This window comes from Mesoplodon bidens (assembly GCF_964165515.1).
Source record: "Mesoplodon bidens genome assembly, chromosome: 6".
NCBI classification, from domain to species: domain Eukaryota; kingdom Metazoa; phylum Chordata; class Mammalia; order Artiodactyla; family Ziphiidae; genus Mesoplodon; species Mesoplodon bidens.
In genome coordinates this window covers 99,934,381-99,949,838 of record NC_138162.1, presented here as the reverse complement: position 1 = coordinate 99,949,838, position 15,458 = coordinate 99,934,381, and the positions used below count along the sequence as shown (strand labels likewise).

The 15,458-nt window shown below is 49.1% G+C and overlaps 1 protein-coding gene across 1 annotated transcript; it reads left to right on the top strand.

Moving 5' to 3' along the window:
* Nucleotides 1–2,034: 2,034 nt before the first annotated feature.
* Nucleotides 2,035–13,701, top strand: S1PR3 (sphingosine-1-phosphate receptor 3). Its single transcript, XM_081238471.1, has 2 exons — nt 2,035–2,281; nt 10,180–13,701. The coding sequence occupies exon 2, from the start codon at nt 10,323–10,325 to the stop codon at nt 11,457–11,459; it is 1,137 nt and encodes a 378-aa protein (XP_081094597.1). The 5' UTR covers nt 2,035–2,281; nt 10,180–10,322; the 3' UTR covers nt 11,460–13,701.
* Nucleotides 13,702–15,458: the final 1,757 nt, after the last annotated feature.

Sequence of the window (15,458 nt, the reverse complement as noted above, 5' to 3'; positions counted from 1 at the left end):
GAATCTTTGGGCAAAAGGAGTCTTATCAAAAGAGGAGTTTCAGGAATCCTCTGGTCTCCCTTGGGACATTTACATTAAACAGTCCCACTGTTTTCCAGCCTTCTGGAGTCCAGGTCCTGAGGCTGCTTTTGGAGGCATCCCTAGACCTCAAGGTTGCCCTAGTAATGTCTGGATTTCAGACTTTGTCTAGTGAATGAAGACATGAGCACCAATCAAAACAAACTGCAGCCAGTAACCTAGTGGTGCATTTCTCGTAGTGTGACGCAACTAAATGAACAGATGTGTTGATGAGCTAACTGACCGTTTTGGTCAGGTGTAAGCACAGTGGCCAGTACCCTGTCTGGTTACCCTGGCCACGGTGAGTGGCTAAAGATGCATAGTCTCTCCTCTCCTTTTCCTGACTTGGTGCTGTAGGAGTGGAAAGATTAAGGAACCCTAATTATAAAGGTCCCCTTATAATTGGGGGCAGAAATGGCTTCTCAGAGCTTGCACAAGACACCCTGAGCCAGTTTGGAAGGCTACCATACTGGAGGGGTCTCACAGCAGTGCAGGCAGAGTACAGTAGATTAAGTGGAAACAGGGACAGGGCAGCACCAGCCCTCCACCGAGCCCCAGAGGTCAGCCAGAGCTCTGCAGTACCCCCCACCCCACCAGCCCGCTTTTTCTCCAGGGCTGGGGTTTCTCAACAGGGAACAACTGAGAAGGCCAGCAAAAGCGCTGGCAACTTGCACTCTGTTGTCTATGCCTCTCAGGGCTCAGTCCCACCCCTAATAAGCATTTGCTCCCAGCTCTAGGGGAAGGATGCTTGGGGCTCTTCCTCTGGAGGCAAGAGGGCAAATCACAAGCCAGGTAACTAGGGAGACTTTCCCCAAGATTCCCCAACTTGCTCCAGGGACCCCTGCAGTGCCTGTCTGGTCTGCCCAGGAATGCACAGCTTTGCTTTGGATAGCAGGCCTTCTGGTTCCTTTTTCTTGCCTCTCTCCTTTTCCTCCTACCCCGTTCTCTTTCTTTCTCCCTCCCGCTAGAAGCTTCCAGGGTCGGTTGCTGTGTTCACTTACTCAGGACCTTCACTTTCCGTGTCCAATAGATTTGGTAGTCCCCTCCCTCGGAATTCTTCTTTCGGAAGCTCTTCGCATAGATTATCTCATTTATCCACACAAAAGGGACGAATCCCCCTGAGCTGTGCCACGGAAGATCCACGAGCTCTTGTGCCCGGGGCGGGTCCGGGGATTCGGAGCTTGTGTGTGCCCCCCGGGGAACAGCCTCTGCGCTGGAGGCCCAGAGCACAACACGAGGGAGGTGGAAGGCGCAGGGTCCAAACCAAAATGTTGCCAGATGTTACCCCTCAAGTTGGGGGTCAGTCAGTTCCAACCCAAAATGATCATGATCGCGACAATTATGATAATGATAACAATAATCTGTCAGACACTCGCCCTCCGTGCGCCCTGCCCAAGTCCAACCCCGGACCCGGTTTGGACCTGCCGGCTGGGTCCTGAGCCCCTGGGTCGGCAGCCGGGAGCTCAGGAGGAGCGCAGGATCTGAAGGCCGTTCTGGGGCAGAGGCGGAGGGACAAGCCAAGCCCAGGGGGACTGCGGAGGGAGGCGGGAGGCCATGGGAGAATGTCTAGGACCCATCAGAAAGGGCCTCGACTGTGTGGGAAGGCAAGGGAGGCAGGAAGACCGGAGCACGAGTTCGGGGGCGGGAGTCCGGGAGCAGGACGCAGGGCTTTGGGGGCAAGTGCGGGCGCGGAGTGCGGGGGATGCTGGGGCGGGGAAGGAGGGACGCGGAGATGGGGGCGCGGCGCTGAGGGAAGGGGTATGAAGGTGGCGGGGGACAAAGAAGTGAGGGCAGAGGGCCAGGAGATGGGGGAGGGGGCAAAGGGTAGATGGGTGGGCGGGGAGATGCCGGGAGGCCGGGGGATGGAGCAGGGTGGGGGGAGGTGGGGTACGAGGCCAGGGGAGGAGGGGGCGTGGGGCCCGGGATGTGGGCGTGGGGCGGCCGGGCGGGGAGGCGGAGCTCGGGCCCCGCCCCGGCGGGCCGCTGGAAAAGTTTGCGCCCCGGCTGGCGGGGACAGAGGCTGAAGAAGCTGGTCTGGGAGACACGCGACAGGAAACCGGCGCCAGGCGCGGTGGCAGGACGAACCCGAGCGAGACGCTCCGGCCCGCGAACGTGCCTCCACTCCCGAGCCCCAGGACTATCCCGGCGTCCCAGCCCAGCTCGCATCTGAGCGGAGAAAGGGGTGTCAGGATGCCGGTGGCCCAAGTGCCCTTCCCAGACGGAGGTGAGACGGCACGGCCGAAGGCCCGGGGCACCCGGGGTGGGGTGGGGGCAGCCGGGTCCACTTTTCTCACAAATTTCCAGCCAGTCCTCGGCGCGACGGTGACCTGGGTGGGCGAACACATTACATCAGCATCACCCCCTCCACACAGATCATCCATTCTGGTGACTGAGCCGAGGCGGGGTGGGGGAGGGGATGGTCCCTTTTTTAAGTACAGTTGGAGCATTAAAATGCCGAAGGGAAGAGTAGTGACTCTTCACAGGGACGTTCCGTCAGTCGCTTTCCTGGGACAATTAAAAAGTTAGGCTCCCGCCCAGGATGAGGACCTGGGGACTCTGGAAGCGTGTGTATATGTGCTTGTTCTATTGGGGAAATTATTCTATTTAATTTTATTCGCCACAAAATTCCAGTTTTCCTTCTATGTCTCAAACAAGGCAGTCAGGGCTGTCAGAATCGGGGGGGGGGGGCTGGAAGAAAAAGTGCCTACCGTGCAATAAATGAGGTTCCCAGGGAAGATCAGTATGTTACATTCACAACAGATAAAGCTGGGAAGGTCCTTCTTTGGCCTGGTGCAGGAAAGTGCTAACTTTGCCACTTTTAACCCTCCAGTCTCCAAATGGTTCTCTCTCCTGATCCCTCTCCTTCTTACTTTCTCTCTCTTCCTGACATTGGACACTCCCAAGGACATATTACTTTGTGGTGTTTTTGTATTTAGAGGTAAGAGAGGGACTTCTTGTTGGATTTTTAAAGTGAACATGCTTTACTTTGAAGAAAGGTAGCAGCATGAACTGTGTCTGGCTCTTCTGGAGCTCTGGGTACTTCCAGAATTAGGCGTCTTTTTCAAGTCTGGAGTTAGAAGTTGCAGGCCTTGTATTTAATCACATGTTCCTAATTTACCTTTTAAACATTTATTTCTTCATTGATGAAAATCTTGCTGGCATGGTTAACAAAAACATAATTCCTAGAAAGTACGAGGGCAGGATTATGGTCTGTGGGTATATGAGTAATAAGGGATGGCCAAGCCTGTTGCTGGTGTAGGTGGTGGTTCTGGTGTGTATATATGTGTGGAGCGTGGTAGGGTGCGGTGTGTGTGTGTGTAGTACTCAAGGAGTTGTGGAATTATCCACATCTGTACAAGTTCTCAATTGATGCAGAGCTCAGTGCCAGTATGAATACTTTTGTTGCCGGAGGAGAACCATACACTGGATGTTCTCAGTCAGCAAACATTCACTTAGGGCCTGCTAGTCCAGGCGCTTTTGTTGCCTGACACCAGAGATCTGAAACACAAAGTCAGCCCTTAAGATATAGACAAAATGTTCCCTCAACCAGTTTTCGTCTCTGAAAATGCTGCTTTCCTCTTTACATGTGTGAATTTCATTAAAGGCATGACTCTCCTAATTTTCTACCATAATGTGGATACTGAAACTCCCATTTCCTGTACAAGGAGCCTTACCTATTGGCCTAATGAATTTACTTCTCAAAATTTACGAACTGATTTTTCTTTGTCTGGAAATAATGACACTGATTAGATTCCACGGTCTCTCTTCCATCTCCTAAAAATGTTTCAGGACCTACAGTGTATACATATATTTGTGTTGCAAAGACATGGGGATTCGAGCATACCATAATCTCGAAACATTTGGGGTTGCCCAACTGGAGAAACCCTTGTTTTTCTGCCAGGACTTGGGACTATGACTCTGGTGCTGCCACAGCTGGCAAGGCAGCCTCAGGCAATCTGTTACGTTGGCCAGTTAGCCAAGACTGCTGTGCCGTGGGCTACACGAGCCTTTCTGTTTCCTCACATTTGGCTTCGTGATTCCTTTCTTATCCGTTTCGGAGCCATTTCATATTATTCCTTTGCCATACATTTTCTGTAAAATTAATTAATTGCCTTAAGAGGTATTCCGTGATCTTTTGGAGTTAATATGATATACCGAGTGGAATCCTGTCTAGCTTTAGTTAATACTTTTAAGTTGTTGTTACAGTTACTAGGCATAAAGTTGCCTTTTCTTCTCTTGTTTTCATTCTACTTGTGAGGAATTACAGCTGCATCTAGAAGAGGCCAGGCAATAGGCCAGTCAGGTAAATCAGTGACAAGGTGGTTCCAAGGAGAGTGTGGTACCGATTGGGTGGCTCTAATGTCCCATCAGCACCGTGAGCTGGAGTGAGAGACCTGAGTCAGTTGACTAGGCTCTTGGGCCTTGAAGATGCCGCTCCATTTCCTTGGGGTCAGAGTTTTCCATATATTCCAGTCAAGCCCCCACATTAGCATTCCAGCATTCCGCCATCAGTTCCAAGCATGGTGGTGACACTCTTGTCACTATCGAGGTGAGGAACACATGGAAAGGTGACAGCCTCCAGAAGAGCTTATCCCTAATATGGTGCACTGGAATCCAATGACACAGGCATCCGGCCCAGCGCAGCCTCTTCCAAGCTGTGCTACAAAGGACACTGCGCCCGCACACCCAACCCCCCGGACTCAGTTTCCTCCTATGTACATTTGGAAGGCAGATGCTGTAGTGGGGATCAGACATGGTACCTGCAACGTGCAACATGCGGTACATGTGCAGTATCACCGAGTAAGAGCCCTGCTGTGGGAAAGGATGACAGGGACCCCACAGTTAGGACTTCCTGGGCAGAACACCTCTTATTTGCATATGCCTGGAGGAGCTCATTTCCACACACTTTCGTTCGTCCTGTGGCAGTCTTGGTAGGAATTCAGTCCCGTGCCCTTCCTTAGAACAAGTACAGAAGAGAAAGTTTGATAAGGCTGGTTGAAAACCAATGAAGGTAAAGACCTTTTGCATCTAAAGCAGTTGCCCTCGATCGACGAGCCAGGATGCCCAGGAGAGCACGCACGGAGGCAGATGCTCGAGCTGCACCAGGTCCTGGGTACAACCTGCTTTCCTGGGGCTCCCTGGACTGCCCCCAGATCTGTGTTAGCATCCGACCCTTGTTTACCGAGAGAAAGAGCTGTGGAGAAGCCACTGAAAAGCAGGAATCCTGATCAGGGACCAACTCACTTCCACACTTGAGAGAAGAAAGGGGAAGTTGTGGAATCCTGACGTGGTTCATCTGTAACAGCCGTTTTCTCACTGGGAGCTCCACTAATGGGCACAGAGCAACTCGCAGGCGTGCGAGGCTGAGTGTGTGAAGCCTCTTGTTATGAACTATCTCTGAAAGCAGAGTGAGGTCACCTAAGATGCTCGGAGTGAGGGGAAATACTCATTAGCAAAGGAATTTTGCTGGGGCCATGAAATGGCCAACTCATTATTTCCTTTCTAAATTCTTCTAAACAAAAAAACCAAAAAACCCCCTTGCTTTCCAAGAAATTTGGCTTGTTGGCAAATGCTTCATGTTTTAATTCAGTTTTGGGGATGAACTGGGAGAACGTGCCTTTAAAAATACAGTGCCCTGCATCTGACCAGGAGAAATAAATTTCTCACTATCTTATTGTGTGTGTGCGTGCGCTTTTTTGTTTGTTCGTTTGGGTTTTTTTTTTTTTTTTTTTTTTGGCCTTTACAGAGAGAAAGAGACAGACCCCAGATTGTGGAAATATTTTCCTTTGTTTTTTTCCTTTTCCTTCTTTTTACAGTTTGTTTATTTTTCAAATTGACATGTGTAGAGAAAGTGAATCTCTAGCACGGAAAGCACATCTGGAATCCATCGGCCCCTGCCGGGCTCACCCCTCCCCACAGATACTCCAACTTGGAATGGAGGGAAGAGGTGTGGGGTGACACACCTCTGAACCACCTTCTAGAAAGTGTCGTATTCCTTCTCTGCAAAAAGATAAAGGCTTGGTGTTGAAATGCCTTGAGGTAGACTTGAAGACCCCAACTGAATGAGGTTGAAGTGAAAACTCTTAGGTGTAGCGGGTCTCTGTTGAGTAGATGTAAGGGAAGCTCAGGTGTGGGCAGTATACTTCAGGGGACGGGTCTGTGGGGGTCTGGGCCACCCGAGCACAGTTTGAAAGTGAGAACTCTGCCTATGGACATAAGCAAGGCACAGCTCTGTCGGAATCTGGGTTTGTTGGAAGACCACTGCCCATAAGCAGGAGCATCTCTGTCCTGAGTATCTTCTATAACATGCCTGGCTTTTTGAATGTGTACACGACTAGCCAGCACCCAGCCACACTTCTCAGCATCAGGCTGTATTTTTAAGTATTCAGGTGGAAATTAAGCAGTGATCAGCCTTTTACAATGGAAAGGCAGATGCTGGTCACTGCCAGCCCCAGACACCTATCTTTTAAAATAAAACAAAACGTGAGCATTTGTAGTGTGTGACTCTCACCCTCTGTGTGGACTTCTCCAGCTTCCTACAAAAACCATTCGCAGGACCAGGGGCTAAGACCCATAAGCCTCTGCAGGGACCCTCCCATCAAAGCCCAACCTAGACATCAATGCTAGGAAATCCACGGTACTCCTTGGAAACACAGGCACATGCTCGCCACAAGGACATCCTCAACCCGTCCTAGCACCACTGCTAAGGACAACAACACTTGGAAACCACTCCATGTCCACAACCGGGAATGAATGGAGGCTGTTGCATCCATCCACACGGTGGGAGCAATGGGAAGGAATTACCGGCATCTCCACGCGTGGCTCACAGAAGCAGCCCATTGAGAGGACGGTGCCAGGCACACTGTATATCGTATGGCTCCATTTATATGCAGCCCAGACACAGGCTAAATTACTCTAGGGGACAAGATGTCCAGAGAGTGGTACTCTCTGGGAGTGACTAGAAGAGGCCATGAGGGATAGGATAGGTTGGTCTCCCAGGAGCCCTGGTGCCCGCAGTGCCCAGCAGCAGCAGGATGGTTGAGCCAGGGAGGGCCGATGCCCCACCTCACCATGAGCAGGACCTGGGAGGGGCAGGGTGTTCTTCCGGCAAACTCGGAGTCTGTGCTGCGCCCCTCGGGATGGAGGCCCAAACTCGCCCGTGAGATGGTTGGACTATGCACAGTGGTGTTCAGATGCATCCAAAATCAATCTGATCTTTAAACCAGCACTTAACTCTCAGATGGGGTCTACTTTCTAATGTTGATAATCCAAAGAAAATAAGCTTTTAGATTCCAAAGAGAGATGGATATCTTCCAGTTACGCAAAATGCGGAGATTCACATTTAATAAAAGAGGTTCTGAAAATATGTGCTCCCTGAGCGATAAATATTTAATTAAGGGAAACTATAAATCAAGAATTAATGGGAAAATATGTTCACCCTCAAGATTCATGGTCTGGATGAGTTTCTGGCACATGTTAGGCAATTTTTGTTTTGGTTGTTTTCTTGCTGGTTATCAGTTTTTATTGTTTCCTTTTGTTTCCTCCATTTTATCAAAACTCTACATATTCAGGAAAAAAAAAGTTGATGTGTGTCTACAAAGCCTGTGGTGTATTTCCTCTGCCCTTTATTTCCAAGAGAAGTCCAGATCCAGCAGTTTTAAAGGGACTCGCTTCCCTGCTATCCATACTATACAGCCTAGTCGGAGGGGTGGAGACTGTCCAAGAGGTATTCAAATGCCGTGGAGTTATCATGGGGGAAACTAAGGCACAGGAGACAAACTTTGGACACACCCTGGTTTCAAAAGCCTTTCAGCTGCAGATGCCTAGAGCCCTTTCACCCCAGTGTGAGTGGGAATTCCTGTACAATTCATGTTCCTATCCTTTTAGGTAATATTAGTATGTTTTTTATCATTCAGACGGCTCTGGTGCTGAGTCAGTTACCATTATAAATCCTCTTGTTATGTTGGCCGATATCAGGTCCTGGGAGAGAAACCCCTGATGGGAAAGCAGATGTCTCAGGCATTTGAGGCAAACCCGACACGATGGTGTCATGGACGGGGGGCGGCCACTTGGATGTGGCAGCAGGGGGTCTGGCATGGGGGGTGTTGCGTGTGTAGGGCCCTCGGGCCAGCCATGTGACCCCATTGCCGTCGGGGAAATAGCCGCTCTCAGGATGCTGCTGCTTTGTGGTTCTTGGTGGAGCGGCACCTGTGTTCCTCTTCCCTGCCTTTGTGCCATGCCTTTTCCATGAATGAGGTCACACGTGGTGCAGTGGTGGTGCACCTATGTGGGGATGCAGAGTACACTCGCCAGGGTTGTGCTCTGGGGTGGCAAGTGGTGGGAAGATAACCAGGCGGCTAAGGTCTCCTGTGCCTGGTTTCCTACAACAGCCAGGAAGGGTCAGCAAAGTGGGAGCACGGATTCTCCATTCGCCGCCCACAGATGACAGTACTTAGATGAGCAGTAATAAAGGGCACACACGTTTACTGGGCACCATTAATATACATGGTGCTGTGAGAGGAGAGATGCTGCGATCTTCACGGTGTCGGCATGGGGATTAAATAAGGGGCTCCGGGGAAAGTGCTCTGAGAGTGTCAGCTGCTGCGCCTATTTCTACTCTTAAAAAGACAGCTTGCAATTTGTTTTAAAAAGTGGGGTGCGGGTTTCCCTGGTGGCGCAGTGGTTGAGAGTCTGCCTGCTGATGCAGGGGACGTGGGTTTGTGCCCCGGTCCGGGAAGATCCCACATGCCGCGGAGCGGCTGGGCCCGTGAGCCATGGCCGCTGAGCCTGTGCATCCGGAGCCTATGCTCCGCAGTGGGAGAGGCCACAGCAGTGAGAGGCCCACGTACCACAAAAAAAAGAAAAGTTAAAAAACTGCACACAGTCGGCTGTTGTAAATTAAGCTCCTATGATCTAAATTATATATTTAAATACTCAAATAATTTTAATTTAGAATAAGTGAGTTTAGTGAAATCCATTTCTGCCTTGGTAGCTGGGTCTGCTTCACTGTGGACATCACAGGAGGCCGATGGATAAAGCCACAGGTGGGGTGGGGTGCATCCAAAGTCCAGTGGGGGAAGGACCATCGGAAGTCTGGCTCTTGGGTTTTCCGCCCCGCCCTCTCACTAGTGCTCCCAGGTTGGTTTCTTTCAGTTCACACACACACCGATTTAGTTTTGGCAGTTTAGACAGTTAGAGCTAAACTCTGAATTTTAAGCCAAACTCGAAAATCCAGTTGGTTGTCCTCTCTTTTCTTCCTTTAGTCTCAATAGCTGTTGATTCCACTTTTACAGGTTTGTATTTCTTCCTCCCCTGGCTCCACGCTCAGCTGCTTGCTAGGGGAGTGGCCATGTGGGCCGTGCGTGGCCTGTGCTCTTCTTCCTTTGGTGGCCAGGTGGTCGGTTTCCGAGCTCTCCGCTGGGCAGACCTGGGGGCCGTCTAGACTCAATTTCTGGCCCTGGCCCTGCTCCCCGGGGATCCCATCCAGGAAGTGTGAGTACTTCCCACAATGTTGCTCCAAAACCCACCAAGGATGTTTCAGAAATCGGACGGGCATTATTCCAGATTCTATTCTATTTTTTGGACCTGGCATAATACTGTTTCTCTCTCAGTAACTGGGAATAAGGGTTTACCAGCTCCTGTGCAGTAGATGGGTATGAACTGGTTAGCGTTCCGAAGTGCCTTGAGGCCCGCGCACCGCGATGAAGAGTGGCTCCCGCTTGCCACAACTAGAGAAAGCCCTCGCACAGAAACGAAGACCGAACATAGCAAAAATAAATAAATTAATTAATAAACTCCTACCCCCAACATCTAAAAAAAAAAAAGAGAGATTTCCAGATGGAAGTATTACTTGGGTGTGTGTGTGATGGTGACGTGACTGAATGATGGTGGTGCTCTTGCACCGAATTTCCCTCCTCAGCAACTGCAGACACAGAACTGCTCCCTCTGTCTCCATGGTCACTTAGGATCTTGACCTGTGTTAAAGGCCCTCTCTGGGCCCATGCGGACCAGCCGTCCAAATGCTTCCACATTTTTAGTGCCTTTCCCCAACTTTATTGTCGCCGTTGATCTTAGGTGCTGTTACTTTATCACTGGGCGCCCCCTCCTTTTATCTTTTTGCAGGAGCCTATTCTCAACACCCTAGCCGGGGTCTGGCTTGGATCACTATTGCAGCCTGAGCCGCAGACTTTCTTTGCCCGGGAAATGGACGTTCCCAGGGCGCCCTCTGGTGGATTCTGGAGCTAACCGATCGTGAGTTCCAAGTGATGGCGACGGTTCTCACGCTGCACCCCAGACCCTACACCTCCAACGAGACCCTGCACAAACATTACAGCTATGTAGGCAAGCTGAAGGACAGGCTGAAGGATGCCCCCGAGGGCAGCACGCTCACCACCATTGTTTTCTTGATAATCTGCAGCTTCATTGTCTTGGAGAACCTGATGGTTTTGATTGCCATCTGGAAAAACAATAAATTTCACAACCGCATGTACTTTTTCATTGGCAACCTGGCTCTCTGCGACCTGCTGGCCGGCATAGCCTACAAGGTCAACATTCTGATGTCGGGCAAGAGGACCCTGAGCCTGTCTCTGACGGTCTGGTTCCTACGGGAAGGCAGCATGTTCGTGGCCCTCGGGGCGTCCACCTGTAGCCTACTGGCCATTGCTATCGAGCGGCACTTGACCATGATCAAAATGAGACCTTACGATGCCAACAAGAAGCACCGCGTCTTTCTCCTGATCGGGATGTGCTGGCTGATGGCGTTCTCGCTGGGCGCCTTACCCATCCTGGGCTGGAACTGCCTGCACAACCTCCCTGACTGCTCCACCATCCTGCCCCTGTACTCCAAGAAGTACATTGCGTTCTGCATCAGCATCTTCACGGCCATCCTGCTGACCATCGTGATCCTGTACACACGCATCTACTTCCTGGTGAAGTCCAGCAGCCGCAGGGTGGCCAGCCCTCACAACTCGGAGCGGTCCATGGCCCTGCTGCGGACCGTGGTGATCGTGGTGAGTGTCTTCATCGCCTGCTGGTCCCCACTCTTCATCCTCTTCCTCGTGGATGTGGCCTGCAAGGTGAAGGAGTGTGCCATCCTGTTCAAGGCCCAGTGGTTCATCGTGCTGGCCGTGCTCAACTCCGCCATGAACCCCATCATCTACACGCTGGCCAGCAAGGAGATGCGGCGGGCCTTCTTCCGGCTGGTCTGCACCTGCCTGGTCAAGGGCCAGGGTGCCCGTTCCTCCCCCATCCAGCCTGCTCTCGACCCAAGCAGAAGCAAATCCAGCGGCAGCAACAACAGCAGCCCCTCCCCAAAGAGCAAGGAAGACCTCCCGCAAATAGCTGCCCCGCCCTGCATAACAGACAGAAACAAAACCCTGCAGAATGGGATCCTCTGCAAGTGAGGGCGCCGGGCTCCAGGAACGTGGGGTCCTTGCATCTCCATGGAACCAGCGGCAGCTAGCCCTGCGGCCACATTCTTATGGATTGCACGCCTCACCCACGGGGGCTATTCCAGAGCTGGGACTCAGGAAACCTGTTCTGCCAACAGCCTGCCTGGTGTGGATCGTCTCTTAAGGAGGGAAACCAAGGAATTGCCAACCCACTTCAGTGTAGACAGCGTGCCTTGTCCGTTTAGGCTCCAGGGTCTTCCAAATGTACCAAGCTGGCGATGTCATCAGTTGCTTTACCCTGAATTCCACTGACCACTGTCTGCTGTGCCTAGAGAAGGAAGGTCGTGGACCACACAGTGTACAATGTGTGTCCCAGAACATCAGGATGACGTCTGGTAACTTTACACTACACTCTGTGCACAGGATAGATGCTGTATATTCGTCATTTCTGTGTCACAGAGCACTTGCGTTTCATGTCTGCCATTGGTACATGCATAAGCTGCAGTATGTGATACTGTTACGTAACAGGGAGTACAGGTATGTTCTGACTGAAGCACCAGGTATGAGGCTATGGCTGGGAACTAGGTGGACACACTGGTCCCAGCCTCCTCAGACTGACATGAAGTCTCACGTTAAGCAGGTTTTGAAAGCCCAAATCCCCCCAAAGGGCTTGTCCGAGGCTGGTCTCAGATGTGTGGGTCTGACTCCAGACTGTCCTGAGACATACCCTTGACAGTGTCTGGAGTATCCTGGTGAGAATGAGCAAGTTCTGAGGGCGTACATCCCCCAAGGGGACCCCTGATTCTCTTCTGTCATTTGTCCCTGCAGTCTTAAGCACATCTAAGAGCCAAATTAGCCAAATTATGTGATTGTTTGGGGTTTCTCCAAATCACAGAAAAGCCCGCCAACGTATTCCAGGAGGCTGTGCCCCAGACCAACCAAGAAAAGAACCCACGAGGGGGAAGCAGAGGACAGACCCCTGGCTCATTTCACCTTTCCAATGTAATGGGGAGTTTCTATTGAATTAGAAGAGGTTTGCAAGACAGCACTGTGATCCTATGTTGAGTTTGAATCTGTATCAGAAAGCACCAAGTCAACAACTCCCTGTGTTGTCACAGCTGAGCAGCTGGGGCCGTCAGCAGCCTCATGGATTCCCGAAAGCTGACCCTGACCATGACTATTAGAGCAGTTTAACTGTGATCTGGCAGCTTGTGCTTTCTTCAAAGAAATATAGCAATACTTTAATCTTCCTTTTTCAACACAGGTTGACCCTGTATCACTGTTTACCTTAAGAAGCAATTACTTAGAAGGTATTTTTGTACACAGTCATCCCCAGTGATTCTTCATGCAGTACAAATGGGTGCAAAATACACAAATTTGTAGAGCTGTCATAAGCATATAGTTGATGTATTGAGTTCTTTGTTAAAAAAAAAAAAGCAACCTTTAAAAGGATTCTTTCTTGGGTAAGCGTCACATCAGAACCCCCTGAAGTTTTTAGGTTCAGTGGGACTTTTGCCTGAGTAAAGACTAAAAGAGTAGTCTTAATACATGAATAACTTTTCAAAGAGAAAGAGACTCCTCTTTGTTATATGATGCCAGTTCCTCTTTATTAAGGAAGATTTCTGTGGGTCCTGGGTGATCATGTACCGACCAACATCTTTCTTAATTTTTGTTACTGATGAGATAAATCCTATTTGTAAGGAGATGCTCATGGGTGGCATTTTTGTTGTCTTCATTACATCACTGAAAAGGAGCTGATTCTCTTGTCAAATAGCATGAGAAAATCCAGGGCATTTCTGGAAAAGTTAAGCATTCAGATACTGGGATAAGAGAACAACAACAACAGAATGGCCTCAGAGAGCCAAAATATTGAGTATTGCATTTTACCTTAGGTGGTGAAATGACTTAAGAAATGTATATGTTAGTTCTGAGTTGCTTGGGGGCCCCAGATATCTGGCACTAATATTAATAACACTATAACCTCAACTTTTTTTTGAGGTAGTGCAAAACTTTCAATCAATCTGAATGAAAAATACTCCAAAAAAGTAATTATGTTGATTTGATATATGCAAAACGTCATCAAAGTTAGTACCGATGTGTACGTTCCTAACTAGCTAGCTGGAAATCATTTAGAAGTTGAGTATGTCAAAGCCACAGAGAACCTGTGCATTAGATCTCGTTCAGTGAGTAACCTTTACTGCGTCCCATGTATGTTTGTTAAAAAAATAAATAAAACTCAAAGCCTTTGTATAAACTCATTCTTGGGAGTCCATGTGAGGGGCTGTGTACACTAGGGCTGCCCCTGGTGATGTGCAGAGTGGCAGTGTGACCTCTCACCTGGGACGTTTCTCTAGGAATTAAAACCCTCTGAGAATTCCAGTAACATGTCCCCTAGGCTTCCCACTAGCAGAGCTGGTGTTTTAGGAAACTTCAGGGTATTGGGTGCTTTTCCACCAATTTTGGTAGGTCAATAGGGAAGGAGGTCAATGGACTACCCTTTTGATAGGGGGAAAATTGTAGGGGTCATGGCAGCCAAAGTACAGCTGAAAGAGATGGGATGATGGGTTCTGTTCCATTTGGTGTAATTGAAGCAACAGGAGAGACTTGATCAGAACTGACCCTTTCTCTAGCTTTCTCCAGCACAAATGGCTAAGTTTTCGCTTCTCCACGCTACATTCTATGTAGAAGGAGACCAGTATTTGGCATCACTAGTTGGTAGTGACATTCTGCCACCTTTGACACTGCCCAAGGCCGAGTGGACAGAAGTTAACATAAATCTCAACAGGAATGCCTTTGCCAGGCCGCCATTTTCATCCCACACCTTTGGTGTCCCTGACGGGGTTCTGCTGTGATTGTATTTTAAGAGGTCTCCTGGGGAATAATAGAGACTATCTGCTTTCTACGGAAAGGTTTCAAACTCCACTCCTCTCCTTCATGAGGCAATGCAAGATCCACCAACCAGATGAGAGACTTTTCACGATATTCTTTATTGCCCTCAGACCCACATTGACAGTTAACATCAGACTATTTAGAGAACGGTTGTTTCCACCCTTGACCCCTGTTGCTTCTGCACTGGTAAAGAGCCTTTCACAGAAGTGTAACAAGGTGTACTTTATAGAAAACTTCTAGTTAAATGACCAAGTCCATGCTTTTAAATGTATCTACGAGTGCAAAACTTCCACACCCAAATGTTTTTAGTATCTAAGTCAAATATCAAAGGGTTTGCTACATAATCAGAAATGCACACACCACTATTCTGGAAATGAAGGCACGTTTTCCAATAACCAGTGATAAGAAGTGCAGCATTGCCTAAGTGGGTGTGACAGCCTCTGCCCCTGGGCCACAGTGATGGCGTCCAGGGACGACGTGTGGCATCTCCAGTTGGCTGCCCTACAAGCTCAGGGATGTGCCCAGCATGGCAACAGGGCTCACAACTGGAAGCCACATCATTTACTGAAGGAGTGAAGTGGATTCACTGAATGTGAGGAGGGAACTTAAGCCAATTCTCTTTACCCGTTGTGGTAACAAATATCCCAAATGTTGGCCAGATAATTTAGGCTTTATTATTTTTCGTAGAACAGAGATTAGAAAACTTGAAATTGGTTTTGTATTTCCACTCCTCAGAGATGTCCAAATACCGATTCTGTTCCAATATCAACGTAGAAAGTGGTAAATTGGCAATAAACCATAGACCTTCACAGTAATTCTTTTTTGTTTCACAAAAGTTAACGGAAAACAAAACACAGAATTTTCAAATATGTATCAATAGGTATAATTTGCCATCCAAATGCTTTTTAAAAATTAATAAATATCTCATTATTACACATTAGATGTACACGGAGTTCTCTCCTAATCCTTGGATTTAAACATCAAATTTTAATTCTTATTTAGTTCTGGATACAAAGAAACATTCATGTACTTAACTTTACAATATTTATTCAGGAACAAGTTATATTCAAAAGTCAAATGAACAGAGACCATTCCACTTGCAACCAACATACAGCTGTTACA